Consider the following 20383-nt stretch of genomic DNA (forward strand, 5'->3'; position numbering starts at 1 on the left):
GTTCCTGAACATGCTGGTGCTTGTGTTCAAGCTTCTGTATCTTCTGCCTGATAAAAGAGCTTGCAGGAGAGCATTACTGGGGTGTGATGGGTCTGTGATGATGTTGGCAGGCTTTCCACAGCAACAAGCCAAGTAAGTGGAGTCCATGGATGGTAGGTTGGCTTCCGTGATGATCTGGGCTGTACACACCACCTTCTATAGTTACTATAGACAGATTGTCAGTTATCATCACTCCTAGGAACTTGACTGTCTCTACTCTCTCAACCTCAGCTACGGTGAGGTAAATGGGAGTGTGTTCTCCCCTTTCTGAAGTCAATTATCAGTTTAATTTTGCTGACATTGAGAGGGGAGTGCTTTCACTGCACCAAAACATCAAGCCCTCTGTTTACTTTCTGTATTCTGACTCATCGTTTAAGATATCCATCCTGCCATGGTGATGTCCTCAGCAAATTTGGAGATGGTGTCCATTTGGCATTTGCAAACAGAGCCGTGGGTGTACAGACAGTACAGTAGGGGACTGAGGATGCATCTTTGTAGGCTCCAGTGTTCAGTGTTATCGTGGATGAGGCGCAGTTGTCTATCTTCACTAATTGCAGTCTATGGTTCAGAAAGCTGAGGATCCAGTTACAGAGGGCAGAGCTGAGACTAAGATCTCAAAGTTTTGAGCTCAATCTGGAGGAGCTTAAGGTGTTGAAGGCAGAGCTGTAGTCAATGAGCTTGAGTCTAATTGAGTCTAAATGTCCGCTCTTCCCAGCTAGTTGGAGTTCATCTCTGAAAATTACATCTGTAGCTCATTATTTTACATGTATTCATTTTTCCAATTTCCCTGCACCACTGATCTCTGCTGGAAAAGCTCAATTGGGATCAGAAATTAATGCCAAATAATAGAGGTTAATGGCACTAACTGCTATTAATGCACAACTCAGACAACAACTTTTAAGGAGTGCAAAAGCGCAAAAATGCGAAAAAAACACTAATAGCCACTGCCTAAGATGCACTACTCTGCCATAACCTGTGGAAGAATACCATCACATTGTCTCATTCCCTATTTAAAAGTATTGTGCACGTGTAGTTCTTGTGCTTATGTAATAACTTTGGACTAAGCTCATCACCAAAATTTGGTCCTGACCATTTCATCTTTAGTCATCTACTTTAAACAACATTCAGGAGCTTGAAATAAACTCTTATAAATCTGTAGCCATGATATCAGTTACAATAAAATAGAGTACATGAACAGGACTTTCAGCCCACCAAGCCTGTGCCGATTCCTAATCTTTATTTTGACCCGCTATTGATTGTCCATGTGCAGTGTCAATTCCTCTGTTCTGACATACCCTGTAGAGGGCACCACCCTATTTTGAAATTCCACTTATAGCAACTTACTAGACAAACTGAGATTAAATGTCCAGGGAAAGTTTAATGAGCATCAGACTTCTTTTTTTGTGATTACAATAAATCCCAGGATTTACTGTTTCTATGTGTTTCTGTGATATTGTAAATTTTATTTGTTCACATTCTAATAAACACAGTAGGTTGTTATTTCAGAACTACTTATAGATGCATAATACTTCTCTCAAGTATAGAGGAATACCTACTAAGGTTTTAGTGAGTTTATATTTTTTCAGCATTTCACTTTTTAAAGTTTCTTTTTAAATAATGTTAGTGTTTGTTCATGATAAATGTTATGTTTAGTAATGTACCAATGTGTGTGAGCAGAAATTCAATTAAAAAAAACCATGCAAAACAAATAAAATGTCAGACAACAATTTGCACTGGATATTCTACAATATGTGTTTTTTTTTATTATTTGATTTGTTATGATTGCAGAAAGAAGACATCGGCCCAGAGGAAGGTATGGAAGAAAGGAAATACCCTGGTGAGGTTACTGTTGCAAGTTCACAGTCCAAAGTTCTGAACAAAGATTCAAAGAAAGAGCTCATAACGTAAGTCATGACCGACTAGCATACAAAGATATGTATCCATCATTTAAAAAGAATGAATATTACAAATACAAAGAAGTGATGGGGATGAATTGACTTTGGGGAGGCGATTTATAAGGGGTCAAAACCAATTAGAAGCCTTTTTTGTTTACATTGTTTTCAAATCAATGAGGTGACTCGGTAGCTCAGTGATTAGCACTACTACCTCACAGTGCCGGGGACCTGGGTTTGGTTCCACCCTTGTGTGTCTTTCTATGTGGAGTTTGCACATTGTCCCCGTGTCTGTGTGGGTTTCTTACGGGTGCTCTGGTTTCCTCCCACAGTCCAAAGATGTGCAGGTTAGGTGGAGGCCATGCTAAATTGCTCTTAGTGTCCGGGGATGTGCAGTTTAGGTAGATTAACCAGAGGAAATGCAGGATTACAAGGATTGGGTCTTGGTGGGATGTTCTTCAGGGGGTGAGTGTGAACCTGATGATCCACACTTACCATTGTTTAGAACTTTACAATTCATTGTCATCTATTTTTTAGAGTTGTGCATCTACTCCAGTGAGTTTTTTTTAGCAAAAGAAAAAGAACTGGGGAGAAAATGGAAGGATTTAAAATCTTTTGTCAAATAAAAATATACTGCACATGCGCAACATTGTGTGTGGCGTTTCTGTTCTAAACTTCCTTATGAATGCTGCCTTGCTGATACGTATATGTGTCAAAAACTGCCTGAGTGCAGTTATGCATCATTTTAAGCATCAATGAACTTGCTTTGGTGTTCTGTACACCAAAGATGTTTCAGGTGTTGTATAAGATAATGGTTTTGGTAGAATCAATATTGACAATGTATTAGTTCCATTCAATGTGTTAAAGTTACAAGCAGTTTTTCAGTGAGGACAAGAATTTCTCCATGAGCCATCATAGGAAGCAGATATATCCTTAGAGCTCCTGAGGGCCATAGTAATTATGCCTGACTAGTAATATAAGTTGTATTTCAAAAACATAATCCCTACAGTGTGGACACAGTTCAGTTGGTCCATGCTGACGCTCTGAAGAGTATCCTACCCAGTCTAAAACCCCTACCCTGTCCTTGTACCCCTGCATTTCCCATGGCTAATCCACCCAACCTACATATCCCTGGACACTGGGGTAATTTAGCATGGCCAGTCCACCTAACCTGTGCGTCCTTGGACTGTGGGAAGAAACCAGAGCACCCTCAGGAAACCCACACAGACCTGGGGAGAATGTGCAAAATCCACCGAGTCACCTGAGGGTGGAATTGAACCCAAGTCCCTCATGCTGTAAGACAGCAGTGCTAACCACTGAGGCGCCATACTGCCCCTCACTGCTTCCTGTACATACTGCTATCATAAAATAAACAATAAATGAACAGTGTGTCTTTTAGATTCACAAGTTCTCTATTCTCAGCATTGGTTATTAGATAGGGCTTAGCCATAGAATAGAGAAAAGAGGCTAAGTAGCAGGGAGCAACCTCAAATAACTATTACACTGTGCCACATACTGGAAGAGATGGCTGATATCACAAGGTGCCAGTAGAGGTAATCAGGGCAAATACAGCAGCAGTACGTCAACTCATATAATTTTATTTCAATGTAAAATGTATTGCAAACCAAGAATGTTTCAAGATAACTACAGGTTTTTTAAAAATGAAAACTGAAAGAACTGTGGATGCTGTAAATCAGGAAGAAAAATAACGTTGCTGGAAAAGCTCAGAAGGTGCGGCAGCATCTGTGAAGGGAAAAACAAAGTTAACATTTCAGGACTGGTGTTCTGAGGAAGGGTCACCGGACATAGAACATAGAATATAGAACATAGAACATTACAGCACAGTACAGGCCCTTCAGCCCTCGATGTTGTGCCGACCTGTCATACCAATCTGAAGCCCATCTAACCTACACTATTCCATGTACATCCATATGCTTATCCAATGACGACTTAAATGTACCTAAAGTTGGCGAATCTACCGTTGCAGGCAAAGCGTTCCATTCTCTTACTACTCTCTGAGTAAAGAAACTACCTCTGACATCTGTCCTATATCTTTCACCCCTCAATTTAAAGCTATGCCCCCTCGTGCACGCCATCACCATCTTAGGAAAAAAGCTCTCCCTATCCACCCTATCTAACCCTTTCATAATCTTATATGTCTCAATTAAGTCACCTCTCAACCTTCTTCTCTCTAACGAAAACAGCCTCAAGTCTCTCAGCCTTTCCTCATAAGACCTTCCCTCCATACCAGGCAACATCCTAGTAAATCTCCTCTGCACCCTTTCCAAAGCTTCCACATCCTTCTTATAATGCGGTGACCAGAGCTGTACGCAATGTTCCACGTGCGGCCACACCAGAGTCTTGTACAGCTGCAGCATAACCTCATGGCTCCGGAACTTGATCCCTCTATTAATAAAAGCTAAAACGCTGTATGCCTTCTTAACAGCCCTGTCAACCTGGGTGGCAACTTTCAAGGATCTGTGTACATGGACACCGAGATCTCTCTGCTCATCTACACCACCAAGAATCTTACCATTAGCCCTGTACTTTGCATTCCGGTTACTCCTACCAAAGTGAATCACCTCACACTTGTCTGCATTAAACTCCATTTGCCACTTCTCAGCCCAGCTCTGCAGCTTATCTATGTCTCTCTGCAACCTACATCATCCTTCGTCACTAACCGCAACTCCACTGACCTTAGTGTCGTCTGCAAATTTATTAACCCATCCTACGCCCTCATCCAGGTTGTTTATAAAAATGACGAACAGCAGTGGACCCAACACAGACCCTTGCAGTACACCACTAGTAACTGGTCTCCAGGATGAACTTTTCCCATCAACCACCACCCTCTGTCTTCTTTCAGCAAGCCAATTTCTGATCCAAACTGCTATATCTCCCACAATCCCATTCCTCCGCATTTTGTACAATAGCCTACTGTGGGGAACCTTATTGAACGCCTTGCTGAAATCCATTTACACCACATCAACTGGTTTACTCTCATCTACCTGTTTGGTCACCTTCTCAAAGAACTCAATAAGGTTTGTGAGGCACGACCTTCCCTTCACAAAACCGTGCTGACTATCCCTAATCAAATTATTCTTTTCTAAATGATTATAAATTTTCCAACATTTTATAACATTTTTTATAACATGTTTTATAACATTTTCCAACACTTTACCAACAACTGAAGTAAGGCTCACTGGTCTATAATTACCAGGGTTGTCTCTACTCCCCTTCTTGAACAGGGGAACTACTCCCCTTCTTGAACAAGGGAACCACATTTGCTATCCTCCAGTCTTCTGGCACTATTCCTGTAGACAATGATGAGTTAAAGATCAATGCTAAAGGCTCGACAATCTCCTCTCTGACTTCCCAGAGGATCCTAGGATAAATCCCATCTGGCCCAGGGGACTTATCTATTTTCACACTCTGTAGGATTTTTAATACCTCTTCCTTGTGACCCGAAACTTTAACTCTGTTCTTTCTTTCTGAGATGCTTCCAGACATGCAGAGGTATTTTTTTGGCTATGTGTAGTATATGTTAGAGGCATGTTCTATCAAATGACAAGTGATACTTTGTTATTTCCATCTGACTCTACTTCTACATTCATCACAGTCTACAGATTACATTGTTTTAATGTTTAAACCTTCAATTTCTGTCATTGTTTAAATGCTTACATCTACTCCAATGTCCTTTCATGGAATGAAACAAAGCTTGTTTCTTTCAGTTCTTCATTTAATTGCAGAAGCTTGATTGACAGAGATTCTGTTTTAGCTTAGATCATAAAATATAAATGATTTCAGAACATAAGGAGATTATTCCTGATCGCCTGTCATGCTGATGTTTTTTTCTGCAAGAACAAGAGATTCTGCATTTTTGACATCTCTATCAGTTCTTCAGTCACAATCTCACCTGAAGTTCACAACTCAACTAATAAAGTCATTTTTACAAAAAAGCCAAACACTTATTCTTATTTCAACATCTTTTAAAGAAGCCCAATTCCATTTTTGAGGCCAAATTATGGATTGGCAGAATGTTTGAAGGATTCAGTACAAAATTTGAGAAATATCAGCCCTAACTGGTATCCTCATAAAACAAATAGGTAAAAAAGGTTTGTAAAATTTCCTATTGTAACTCTATAGCACAACTGTTTCACAAATTGTAGCGTGCTTTAAAATTATGGAATGTGCTCTGCTCACACAAGGATGTCCCAACCATTATGTATTTAAAATTTAGAAAATTTGACTTACATTCAGCCCAAATGCTGATTTACACTTATCAATCCACCAGCACAGACTTCAAGGCTGAAACATCATGAGGAAGTCTTTCACCGTTTGCCGTCAATGTTCAAATAAAACCATAATATATAGGACCAGAAGTAGGCCATTCAGACCATTGGGTCTGTTCAACCATTCAATTAATTCGTGGTTAATCTAATAATCCTCAACCGTACTTTATTCCTTTTTCCTAATAATTTTTGATTACTTTACTGATTAAACTGCCTATCTCAACTCTGATTATATATAATGACCCAGCTTCAAATGTCCTCTGTTGTAAAGGATTCCACTTCCCACTGAGAGAAGAAATTCTCATCTGCCTTATATGGGGAATGTCTTATTCTGAGATTATGTCCTCCAGTGCTAGATTCTCTCACAAGGCAAAACAGCTTCGCCACATCTACCAAGATGCTCAGTCCTCAAAGAATCTTGTATGTTTCAATAAGGTCACCTTTCATTCTTCTAAACTCCAATGAGCACAGGCTCAACTTATTAAACTTCTCCTCATTAAGAAAATGCATCCATTACTAAGATCACATTCTGTGGACGGCCTCCAATGTCAGCATAACTTTACTTAGGTAAGGGAACCAAAACTGTTCTCAGTGTTCCAGCTATGCTGTGAGTAGTGCCTTGTACAGTTTTAGCAACACTTGCGTATTTTTTACACTCCATTCACTTTGAAGTAAAGGCCAACATTCCATTTGTTTCCTATCAGCTGTTGAACTTGGATGATTTTTGATGATTTACGATGAGATGCCCGAAATCTGTCTGTGGTGTAGCCTTCTGTTGTCTCTCTCCATTTGAATAATACTCAGCTCCTCTATTTTTTCTGTCAAAATGCGTACTCTCACATAACATTCCATTTGCCAAGTTTTTGTCCGCTTGCTTAATCTGTTTATATTCTTCAGTGGATTCTTTGTGCCATCATCGCCACTTGGGCTCCTACCTACTTTTGTGTCATCAACAAACTTGGCACTAGCTTCCCTCAACCAAGTCTATAATATGTACAGGAAATAATTATGGCCCCAACAATGATCCCTGTGGCATTCAACTAATTACAGGCTACCATCCATGTTCCCTCTGTTCCAACATCATCCTTCTATTAGTTAGCCAATGCTCAATGAGAGATTAACTTAAGGACCTATCTGCACGCTCAGGTTGGCGCAAACAATCCCATGGTACTGTTTAAAGAAGAGCAGGGGAAATCCTGGTCAAGTCTAAACTCTCCACCAAAATTGTCATTAGACGAACAGATTAAGTGTTATCTCAGTACTGTTTGTAGGACCTTGCTCTTTGGAAATTAATTGCTGTATTTCCCTACAACAGTCATTTCATTTTAAACATACTCCATAAACAGCAAATCACTTTGCACCTTACAAGATCATGGAAAGTACACTAATAAGTAGAAGTCTTAAAGTATTTATTTATTTTGAAATTATCATCTTCTAATTTCCAACAGTAGCACTAATTATTGTGAAGGTACTGCTGGAAGCCATTGCCAGAACCTTGAGCTGCTTGTATATATTGAAACCCTCCTGATTTATAGATTTGTTTTCCATCTTTCTGCAGGTGTAAAATAATCATTAATGGACATCAAAAACTCTGTGGATACAAATGTTTTCCTTCAGAATGTTAACAAAGTATTAATTATTCAGACTTTAGAGTTACTATTAAATGCATTGACAAAATATCAAATTATAGTACAAATTCTTAGTAGTGAAATTGTATCTTAACCACCTCCTTGGAATACTTAGGCATGGATATTTTTGACTTGAGTAATTACAGTAAATCCTCTGTATCTGCAAAATCACAAATTTAAGTTTGCCAATATGTACCAAAAACAAATATCAACAAAAATCAACATCCACGGACAAAAATCACGTATCTGCAACATTTTTAACCATTTTAACCTATTTTTAACTCTCGAATTTCATCATTTACAGGGGCTCTTAGGAGTGGAACCCTCACGGATGTGGAGGAATAACATCTTCTTGAATGCCTAGAGATATTATTTCTCATGCTGTCAGTTGGAATCATCTTTTTTTCATTATGCTCTTTCTTAGTTGCCCAACCCCAGGATGTGACGGTAGTGGCCATGTTACTGGAAATTATGCATCACACCGCAGGTATGTGAAAGCAATTATCCCCATCCCAATATCTCAAAGAAACAGTGATTTCATGAAGTAGAAATCATAAATACTTTTTCAACTGCTACAATGGTCTGAATTTTTCCATTTTTGAGTGAGATTCAATAAGCTCAGTTTGCCATCACCAGAATCTCTTTTGACTTTTCTTATGCTATCCTTTGATCTTCATCTCATTAATTATGCAGTCATATTGTCTGGCGCTCACCTTGTGGAGTCATATAGCTGGAGAGGTGGAATTGCTTGTTGCTGCTGGGACTTTGCAATCCTCATGCTGCTGGCTCCATTTTTAAACTATATCTCTACAGTGCTACCAGCTAGGAACTCATACTGTGGTCCTGCACCATTATCCTGAAGGAACGCAACCAGAAAGGCAAGTTAGCTCCTCAGTTCACCTGTAGGGGGCCAGAAGTGCAAATGGATGAGATGGTAGAAAGGGCAGCAGTGTTTATTCCTGCTGACTGGTAAAACAGATGACACCACCAAACCTTGTGTGCCGGATAAAGTCAATAGTCCAATTCAGTGCAGTTTTTCCAGAAAGAAAGTCACTGATCTTCTGTGCTCCTCAAGGGGTAAGTGACACCATCTTCTCTCTACTACTTCACACTCACAGGGCCTCCAGTCATTCAGGCTCTGCTAGTGCATGCACATCTCACCAAAGCTCATGGGCTACAAACTCCCACTATTCCATGTATCAAGTGTACTCAATCGCTTTCACATTCCTCTTCCTGCCTTCTTCACTTTGTACTCATTGACGACCTTACCATCTGACCAACTTCTGTATTATTAATAATAGTTTTCCCATAAATTTCTATGTGCAAGCATGACTTTGATCTTCCCGTAGCTGGTCATTTTAACACAGCATCCTGCTTGCATGCACATTTGTCTGTCCTTGGCATTCTGCAATGGTCCTGTGAATCCCAGTGCAAACTGGCGGAACAACATCTCATCTTCAGACTAGGCACGTTATGACCTTCTGGACTTAATATTGAGTTCAAAACCTTCAGATTGGGCACCCACTCCCATTCCTTCCCTTTCCTTTAGCTTTACATGTTATGTTCTCAGTTACCATGTCCTATACCCCCCTCCAACCACTCCAGTAAGACTGTCTGTCCTTTCCAGTCTAGCAGTTAGACACGCTATTGTTCTGCCATTCTCACATTCCAATTACTTAATCTGCTCCATCAACATCCTTTCTACTGCTGCACTGCACCCTCTTCGTCCCCCACTATTGCATAAATGCTGCCCTCTCCACAATTCATGTCAGCTCTGATGAATAATCATCCAGACTTGAAACACTAGCTTGCTTTCTCCCCATGGATGCTGCCTGGCCCAGTGTGATCTCCAGCACCTTTTGTTTTCAGTACAGATTCCCACATCTTCAATAATTTGCTCCTATATAGTTTTCCCATGAACTCACCTCATATTGGATTCCTCCTTTATTTGTCTCATTTCTGGAAATAATGTCTCACAACCAGGATGGGAGAATGAAAACTATACGATGAGGAAGGTTTGGACATAAGGCTCCTCATCCCAAATAAGCAAAAGATTTTGGAATTTGCCAGAGAAAAGCACAATCACTCATGAAGGAACACCAAGTCCTCCAAGGCCAAGCAACCCAGTGAACTTAATTGTATTCGGCTGTCCTGCTGTCCCATTACTAACAATGCCAATCAATTCTGAACATGCACAAACATCTATCCCTCTTACTCAACTAATGTTATCTTTTCGACAATGTAGCCATAATGCATTCAGCCTCAAAGAGGTCAGCTGTGGATATCCTTAACTCCACTCAACTCAACATCCGACAACTCTAAGGAAGAAGCCTGTGAATCCTAGGAGGATGCACCAGCAAGGTTTTCATGTGAACCTTCCACCAATTCTAAGACCTTCACTTCAGCGGGTACACTAGATAAGACTTAATGGGCATATCACTAACATGACTCTGCCAGTCAAGGAAGAAATACCCCAGATTTCTGACACCTAGATCACTTCTGGAGCCCAAGCACGTGCGCAGCCCCATGGCAGAAGATGACTGCATTGACTCAACCACACATCAAAATGCACAGATAGGCAGAGGAATACCAGACATGATTATGAATGGCAGTCATCAAACTAGATAAAAGGAAGGGGAAGTGCATCAATGTTATCAGTTCTGCATTAGCTCTAGTGTACTTCTGTTTGGTTGCCTCCATAGATAGCTTGGCAACCGCCATGGAGATCCAGGTCCAACTGTGTGTTGATCAGATGTGTGTACAGACCTGCACATTATCACTGTAGCTCTTAGCGATCAGCATTAGTGGTGAGGTGAGAGTGTGAGTCAGTGGAGCCGGACCTCTTTGCAGGTGTCCCTTCATCTCAAGGAGACAATGTGGTGCCAGAAAGCACCCAAGAAAAGAGGAACCATACACAGGACCCAAGCTAAGGAGGCGGAGCCTGAATCTAGGCAGGACACTCTCCGCAAAATTGTTCCTCTTGCCCATATGCCCTTGGAAATGAAGAACCCATCTTCCAAAATATTTATGTCAAGTACAGAGTAGGCTTCTTTCAACCCAGCTATAGATGTTGAGTTGCACTTGGAATGAGTGATAGGAAAGGATAGAAAAACTTACTGAGGGAACATAAGTGAAGGTCGTTGTAATGTTTCTTGCACTTTTGTATATATACATATGAACTTGCACACATGTCTGTGTGAGTGAAATCTTCACTGTCAGATCTGGTGAAGATGTTCCCATTAGAAAAATGAGCAGCTTCTTCAGGCAACCCAATGATGAAAGAAATTTTAATGGGCAAGCATTTCTCATTTCTCACAAGCAACTGACTCCTTGACTACAGATGGCCTCAGACATCAAGGATCCTTGAAATATGATATTAATGACTGTTGATGAGTATGGGATGTTTGATAATGCGGGACCCTTTCCTGGGCTATGCTGCAAGGCCCAGTGGGACTGGTCCAGGCATCATGGCCCTTTCCCTGGTAAAAGTGTGCACGGCATTGTATAGTTGTGCTGAGATTTGTCAGAGAACTTGGAAAAAGTATCGTCAGCCGTGTTTGAAGCAGGCATCCTTGTCTCCCAGCAGCCCAAGTGTCAAGAATCTTGTATGGATGCAGGAGCCTATGTGTTCTCTTGTGTTTAAGCATCATAGCAGCCTTTGGGCTATCTGGTGCTGACCACCAAAATCTGATATCGATGGTTTCAGGTAAGGTGAAAATTGATGGGATGGAAGCTTTTTCTATTGATCAACTCAGTGGGTTACTGAAAGGTCACTGTCAAAGCAACGTATATAATGCTCCATATCTGTAGGAACGTAGTACATTTTGATATTCAGTTGAACTCCGTTGTCTGTATCAAACATAAGATTGTCTTTTATTCTTGACTGGAACCTCAATAACTTTATTCATCCATTGTTCCTTAATCTTACTAGCTTTACCCTTCATTCTAACAGGAACATCATATCTCTGAACTCTAATCATCATATTCTTGAAGGCCTCCCACTTGTCAGACATCATTTTATCTGCAAGCAGACTACTCCAGTCAACTTTTGAAAGTTTGTACCTCATACCATTAAAATTATCCTTACTTCACTTAAAAACTTTCATGGAAGGCTTATCCTTTTCCATAATCTTTTGTAGAACTGAAAGAATTATGATCGCCAGACCCAGAATGTTCCCTTACTTTCACTTCAGTCGCCTGCCCTTCCTTATTGCCCTTTTGCTCCTTCCCTAGTAGGAACATCCATGTTGATAATGAAAAATTTCTTGAACACATTTGACAAATTCTTCATCATCCAAACCTTTAACACGATGATAACCCCAGTCAAGTTTTGGGAAATTGAAGTCCCTTTTATTACAACTATTTTTTGCTTACATATACCTCAAATCTTTGTACGTATTTGTTTTTCAATTTCCCTCTGACTATTGACTTATAGTAAAATTCCATCGAGGTGATCTTTTTATTTATAATTTCTATTCGTATATTTTCACTCAGAAATATCTTCCCTAGTTACAGCAATCATGTTTTCCATAATGGACCAAAAACATCACACCCCTTCCTTTCTCACCTCCCATTCTGTTCTTCCTATAACATTTAAAACATTGAGCTGCCAGTCCTGCCCATCCGCCAGTCAAGTTTCTGTAATAGCTCTGATGTCTCAATCCCAGGTTCCTAAACATGCGCTAAGTTCATCAGCTTTACCTGTAAGACTCCTTGCATTGAAATGTTCGCAATTTAGTTCTTCAGAGTGACCGTGATCTCTGACTTTCTCTTGTCTTTCTGTTCTAATTTACTTGCTCTTTTCACATCCGAAACCTTCCTCATCAATCTTTCTCTTGGCACTGCTACTTAGAAATCCTCCAATCCACCTCTCTCGCAAGATGAAGTCTCCTTTAAAACAAATCTCCCTGCTAAGATATTGGTCCCTTTCCAGTTCAGGTTAAACCCATCCTTTTTGAACAGGTTATTTCTGGCCTGTGAAATATGGCCAAGAGAAATGTAACAGTGATGACTACTAAAAGGCTGCAGGGAAATGCTTGGTAACTGCAGACCCATGAGTCTAACAACTATGGTAGTTAAATTGTTAGAGGAGATTCTGAGACATATGACCCACAGGCATGTGGAGAGACAAGAACTCATTTGGGATAATCAGCATGACTTTGTGTGTTGGAAACCATGTCTCACGAATTTGATTGAGTTTCTTGAAGGAGTGACCAAGAAAGTAGATGAGGGTATTGCATTAGACATTTGTTATATAGACTTTGACAAGATAAACGTGGTAGGTTGTTGAGTAAGATTAAATCTCAAGGGATTCCAGGAGTGCTGACTAACTGGACGCAAAATTAGTTTGAAGGTAGAAGAGAGAGGGTGCTGATAGAGGGTTGTTTTTCAGTTTGGAGGCCTTTGACCTATAGAGTGCCACAGGGATCAATGCTGAGTCTGTATAAGTAATTTAGATGTGAATTTAAGAAGTATGGTTAACAAGTTTGTGGATGATACCAAGATTGCTGTTGAAGTGGATAATGAGGAAGGTTATCTGTGAATGCAATGAGCTCTTGATTAATTGAGGCAGTGGACTGAGGAACAGCAGGTTTAGTTTAATTTATATAAATGCAAGGTGTTGCATTTTGCTGGGTCAAACAAGGGCAGGATTTACACAATCAATGATAGAGTCCTAGGGAGTGTTATAGAACAAAAAGATCAAGGGGTACAGGTTCATAGATCCTTTAAAGTGGAGTCACAGATAGACAGGGTGGAGAAGAAGGCTTTCAGCGTGTTAACCTTCTTCAGTCAGAGTGCTGAGCATAGCAGTTAGGATGTCTTGTTGCAGCTGTACAAGACGTTGGTGAGGCTAAGTTTGGAGTACTGCATGCAGTTCCAGGAAACCTACTATAGAAAGGATATTAGAAAACTAAAATGAGTGCAGAAAGAATTTTCTAGGATACTACCTAGACTGGAAGATTTGAGTTATCAAGAGAGGTTTGTCAGACAGGGCTTTCTTCTCTGGACCACAGGAGACTGAAAGGTGACCTTACAGAGGTCTAAAAAATCATGGGAGGCACAGATAAGGTAGATAGCCAATTTTTGCCATGTTAGGGGAGTCTAAAACTAGAAAGCATAGGTTTAAGGTGGGAGGGGAGAGATACAACAGGATCCGGTATGGCAATTTGGGGTGGCACGGTGGCTCAGTGGTTAGCACTGCAGCTTCACAGCACCAGGGACCTGGGTTTGATTCCAGCCTCGGGCGACTGTCTGTGCAGAGTTTGCACATTCTCCCCATGTCTGTGTGGGTTTCCTCCGGGTGCTCCGGTTTCCTCCCACAGCCCAAAGATGTGCAGGCTAGGTGAATCAGCCATGCTAAATTGCCTGTAGTGTTCAGGGGTGTGTGGGTTATAGGGAAATGGGTCTGGGTGGGATACTTCAAGGGGTGGTGTGGACTTGTTGGGCCAAAGGACCTGTTTCCACACAGTAGGGAACCTAATCTAATTTTTTCACATGGAGGGTGGTGGTTGTCTGGAACAGACTGCCAGAGGTAGTGGTGGAAGCGAGTACAATTTCATCATGTAAGAAATATTTAGATAGGAACATGGATGGGATAGATACGAAGAAATGCAGGCAAATGGGACTAGTTTAATTGTGGAAACTAAGCAGCTTGGGCAAGTTGAGCAGAAGAGCTTGTTTTCATGCTGTAGACCTCTATGACTCCATGATTCTAACTAAGATGCATGCTTCACTGGGACAGTGAAATCTCAAGATATACAAACCACCCTTGAACCAAGCCCTTGCATACTTAAAGTTCAGTGTGATAATATGGCTGCTGTAAAATTTTCCAGTATTAGGTATAAAAGGTGATGCGGAAACAGCAAACACAGGTTAGATTTTAAGTTTACATCAGGTTAGATATGTATCTGGCAGGACAAGAATGCAATTAATGCTAAAAATGCAATGATCATGATTGTTTAAACCCATAATGTTCATTTGTAGAAAAAGTGTGAGAGGCACATGAAAAGCAATTAGATGCAGATGGGTAGCATCACTGAATCAGCAGATGCATGATCAATGCAGTTGCCCCTAGCAGAGACTCAAATTCAAACAAATTTTCTCTTCCTTTGAAGTGAAAATAGTGATTTACTTCATCGTTCTGCATGTCGTAGCAGCAATTTTATATTGTTATTAAACAGTTGACATTGAGTCAAAGTTGTCAAGTTTTCAACTTTGTGTCTTTTTGTGTAAGTTGCAACCTCTGAACGAGACAGAGGGAACCACCAACCCCCGCCACCCCCCCCCCCACCCCCCCCCACCCCCCCGACCCTTCACCCACCAAATAAAAGGTGCAGAAATTCTGTCCGTTATTGTCTTGGTTTTTCACTGATGTTATCACTGCGTGTATACTAGAAGTACTTATTCTTGAGTTGCAGTTTATTCTTCCAAATGGGAGAGTTGTGTTTTCATAAGAGGAATTTATTTTTGTGCACTCTGTGTAATTGCACGCTTACTTTTGCTTCCAAAATTATTTCCGTCTACAGTAATACAATATAATGGCCGAATGAGTTCCTGATTTGAATAAAATGCACTGATGTGACATCACCTTGTGAAAATCATTTAATTTTTTTGGGTCAAATGGATCTTTGAGGTCTTTTATAAATGACAAATCATCATAGAATCCCTATGATGTGGAAACAGGCCATTTGACACAACAAGTCCACACCATCCCTCCAAAGGGCAAACGACCCTGACTCATCCCCCTACATCTGCATTTCCCCATGTCTAACCCACCTAACCTAAACATCCCTGGGCACTGTGGGCAATTTAGCATGGCCTGTCCACCTAACCTGCACATCTTTGGACTGTGGTAGTAAACTGGAGCACCCAGAGGAAACCCACACAGACGTGGGGAGAATGTGCAAACTCCACACACTCACGCAAGGCTGGAATCAAACCTGGGTAATTAAAATGTAGTTCATCAAAAAGTTTTGACAGAAACAAAAGCTCAGATATGATTCCTAAAAGTGTTTAAATTTTATTGATCAGGAGCAAGGGCTTGCAGATGCATATAGTAGATGTGTTCAAGGTATAGTGCTGTTGAAGAACCTGAAGTTATGGTCTTGCTAATAATACATGGTTTTCTGTAGCTGCTGCTCTCATACACAAGTGTGGACAACCACAACCTGGATCACAAGTTAGGAAAATGATTTGCACAAAATATGCATAATTTCTCCATTATGTGTTCTGCCAGCAACTGTATCTTTTAGAAACAGAAAATTGGCCTGCGGTTAGTGGCTAAATTAAAAACTGCTCTCTTGTAAGCTGCATATTTGTTTTCAAAATGTCTCAAGTGGCTGTTGTGCTTATCTAACTGGACACACTGCAATAATATCGCATGTTTGTGATTTTGAAAGAACTACATCTGAATCTTAAATGATTTAAATTGAGTTTTCTCTAGGAGTTTATCCATTGAGTGAAAAGCCACGAATATCTTTTTTCCCCAGTAAATTGGAACCTATTCTGTTTCTATAAACAATAAAAAATGATATTTATGAGCATCATTATTAAAACATACATAATGTATAAAAAAATGAGCCCAATTTAGTTTTTATTTGTATGATAAAAATTCGTTTTAGTTGTACCGTTCCCAAGTTTGTGGCAGCATTTTGGTAGCAGATTGTGCAATCTTGCAGACAGTAGAAAATTTGTTGCCAGGCTTAATTTTAATAATGTCATATGAAAAAAATGTTTATTTAAAATACTGTACTTCCAATACTAACAGAAAAATATGTGTATGGTATTGAAACACAATTAGTTTCTATGAAATTCTGTTATATCCTACATTGTAATAATGTATTAATTGAAGGAAATTAAAAGATGCATTCTTTTATGTATTCATTATTGCATTATTTTAAAAAAATCTTCTTCCAGTTTCTTGGTAACCTCTAAATTTTCAAACCAATGAAGAATTGATATCTGGATAATTTAACTTGCTGTGCTCCAAATTGTGAATTTACTTCATTGTGCCATAGGTAAGCACTGACAATCAAAAAAAGTCAGGATATATCCCGTGACTTTATTTTAGTATCGCTATATATGCATCCATTAAAATTCAAAAGTAATATGATGTTTTATTTATTTATTTAGAGAATGCAACTTCCCAGAGCCAAATGATTGCCTTCTCACTTGTTGAGTTTAAGGCGATTAGTCTATCACTTAATGTAGGGATAAAAGGGACAGGCCTTAGTAAGATGTTTCACCACAAAGACACAAATAGCTTCTGCAGAGCTTCCAGCAGTGGAGGCTGTCTTCATAGAGACCGTTGCTTGCCCTGAATATGGTTCTCAAGGACCACTCTCACATACATAGTTCAACACCTGCCATTAAACAGATGGGATTTGTCTTAAGGACCTTGTTAGTAACTAAGCAGTAACAGATAAATAATATTGTATAATGTAATAATACATTTCAGAAAAGTAGTTTGTGGTGAAAGGCCATGTACATTAAGCCACTCACTCAGTGTTCATTGCTATTTAAATATTTGTTATCATTCTGAATTCAATGAGGAAGTTAGCTATAACCTGCAACAAATGAATCTGTTAACAAGTGCATCACAATAATGATCAAAATTTGTATCTTTTACAAATCAATGAAATAGTCAGAAACAAATATCTCATCATGTAATTGGGTCATATGAATCTAAAAACAAGTCTTTGCTTGCAGGTAAAGGTTTCTCCAATATATAACATTTTATTTCTTGTTTAGAAAATGCAAATATACAATAGTAAAATAATGGAAAATATATATTTGCTTTCCTTTTTCAGTGTGTCTGGTTGTCCTTTGGCTGACAAGAGCCTTAAGAGTCTTATGGCAGCCAGCTCCCAGGAATTGAAGTATGCTTTAGCCTTTATTTTATTCAATTTTTCAGTAGCTGTCCATAGCTGTTGTAAATGGTTTGAATGACTGATAGGAGACATGATTATGCAGGGAGTGTTCTTTTTCTGTTTTGGGCATGTTAAAGATTAAATTCAAAGTGTTCAATAACCAAGTGTTATGTAGAAGGGGAGGTTAAATGAAAGAAAATTCCTGATACTCACTTTATAAACAACAAGCAACAATTTATTTATTTAATCCTAACAGTGAGTAAATTAACAGAACTACTAACAAACCAAATATTTTCCCCTTAACTCCTATCTGTTCCCAACTGAATAAAATTCTACAGGTATGCTGTTCCAATAAACACAAGTTCCTCTTATATAAACACAAGTATTCAGAAAATAAATTAAAATTTAATCTCTCAAAGTTATACATGACTTTCTTCTGCTGTTCTCAACTTATAAATGCCTTTTTCCTGCTGATTCTGCTGTCAGGGATGTTTTCTCTGTGAAGTCTTCTATGAGGACACTTAGCTAAAAGTGCTGTGGTACTTTTTATGGATAGGTGGTACTTTCCTAGTGAGCGTAGCAATTTCTTGTGAGAGCTAGATGCTTATTTCTCAGATGGCAGTTTGCTTTCCCACCCCGATTTTTAAAAATCCCCTCTCCTTATATGCTTTGGATGACATATCAACTTTCTTACAATAGCATTAGTCCAAGGTTGTCAAAACCATCAGATTTAAAGTCAATTGGCTTTCAATCACTGAGCGATCGGTTTAAATTAATTGACTGATTCCAGTTGGTTGCCAAAACATCAAAACAAGTCTAACGTTCCCAATCACACAAGAAATTGATACATGTTTCAATTTCAGAACTAACTGTACCCCTTTTGCTATATACAGACACATTATTTTCTGGATAAATCTTTAAGCTTAGACACGCTCATTACCTCTGAAAGGGACTAGCACTCTTCCCCCCACCCCCACCTTATCATGTTCTTTCACAAACAAATTCTAGCTTTCTGCCTTCCAATTCACAATTTCACAATTCTGTAACACCAAGAATTTTTAAAAAATAGATCCTTCAAGAAATTCTTCATTGCTTTCTAAAAATATTTATTAATTATTGTATCGATCTGTGAGTTTAAAGTATGCTTTAAATTGAGAGGTTATTTATTTAGGTGAGAAAACTACACAGTATAATTTAATTGTAAAAAAAATGTTTGGCATAAGAATAGGAATGGATTCAGAATCAATTGTCTTCATTTTCAAATTGCCTGTCATCATAGAGGATCATCAATTTAGAATAAAGTTCCCTTCAAGAAAGCAATGAAATGAATAACATGCTACTTTAAGTATAGACACATCTTTAACAAGACATTGGTATAGGAATGTGAATTAGCACAATGTGTTCCTCACACCTTACTTACTAATATTAGTCGTGGTTTTTGAGGAGCAATAGTGCAGAGTGGAAGTTGGCTGTTTCACTTCAGTAAAAGAGATCACACAGGTTGAATATTCCTCTGAGGTCTTACGGCAATATCTCATAGTCCAAGCACAAGGATAAAAATGGAAAATGTTGGGAGCAAACAGTAGGTTATTGAACATCTGTGGCAAGAGAACAACAGAGTTAATGCATCAGGTTAGTCCCTTTTTGCTAAAACCTTCTTTTTTCCACTAAGGCTGATGTCCCTGCCGCAGATTGATCAGACCTGCAGTAGACTCAAAAATATCATTCATTTCAGTGTGTATGGATCGTGTAAGGATCAAACGTACATTTAGCCCACTTTTTGGCAGTGATTGGGGGTATTCAAATGTTTTTATTGTGGATCGCCTCCAGGAAACAGGTTTTGTTTGATAAAGGATTCTCACTCCCAGGTGAACAAAAGCCCTGAATCACATCTGGACATACGTTTATGTAATTTTAAGCAATTAACTTCTAAGGAAGTATCTTTCAAAGTAAGTGCATAAATATTTACAGCCCCTTCTCTAGTTCAGTGAAGTAGCAAATGCTATGTTGATTAGCTGAGCAATTAAATTTTAAACTACAAGTATTATTCTTGTATTTGATGAAGATACTAACTTCTGAAGGTTTCATCATATGACCTCCAGCTATCCCAACCTTTCAACAACATTACCTTTCATCTCCAATGTTCATTTAGCTAATATATTTTTAAAAATCAAGAAATTGTTCATTTTTTTAGAAAGTCTATTCAATAGTTATTTTTCTGGGTTGTCCACAGCAATGTCCAATCTTAGTAGTTTGCCCTTCTAGAGTTCAGTATTTAAATATTCGCTTCACAAGATAAAGCAAAGGCTCAAGTTTATTCAAGACAGACAAAAACCAAGTTATGCAGCAGATTTTGATAACTTTTTGAACACCTATATAGCTGTTTCTTTTTTGCCAAGTGGAGGATATAAAGTTCATGTGGTTCAAGGATAATATATATTCATCAGCACTGACAATTGTTTACTTTGTTCTTAAAATCTGCTGAACAGTGATTTAATGGATCAGATGTTAGTCCAACAATTGAAGGAAGTTTTAATAGACAGTATATTTATGTTTAAGTTTTTTTGTCTTATTAGGTGCCCAACACCTGGTTGTGATGGCTCTGGTCATGTGACTGGAAATTATGCTTCACACAGAAGGTAAGTAAAATAACACACCACAAGACA

At 39.1% G+C, this 20383-nt stretch overlaps 1 protein-coding gene across 9 annotated transcripts in view; it reads left to right on the forward strand.

Moving 5' to 3' along the window:
- st18 (ST18 C2H2C-type zinc finger transcription factor) overlaps positions 1-20383 on the forward strand; it is a 343587-nt gene that overhangs the window by 279139 nt on the left and 44065 nt on the right. For all 9 annotated transcript variants that reach the window (XM_048529874.2, XM_059646059.1, XM_048529869.2 and 6 more), the window contains 4 exons: positions 1828-1943; positions 8273-8335; positions 17658-17726; positions 20294-20356. In XM_048529874.2, coding sequence (XP_048385831.1) covers positions 1828-1943; positions 8273-8335; positions 17658-17726; positions 20294-20356 — 311 coding nt within the window. The remainder of the gene's footprint in view (positions 1-1827; positions 1944-8272; positions 8336-17657; positions 17727-20293; positions 20357-20383) is intronic.

The sequence above is a fragment of the Stegostoma tigrinum genome, chromosome 5, assembly GCF_030684315.1.
Source record: "Stegostoma tigrinum isolate sSteTig4 chromosome 5, sSteTig4.hap1, whole genome shotgun sequence".
In the NCBI taxonomy this organism is placed as follows: Eukaryota; Metazoa; Chordata; class Chondrichthyes; order Orectolobiformes; family Stegostomatidae; genus Stegostoma; species Stegostoma tigrinum.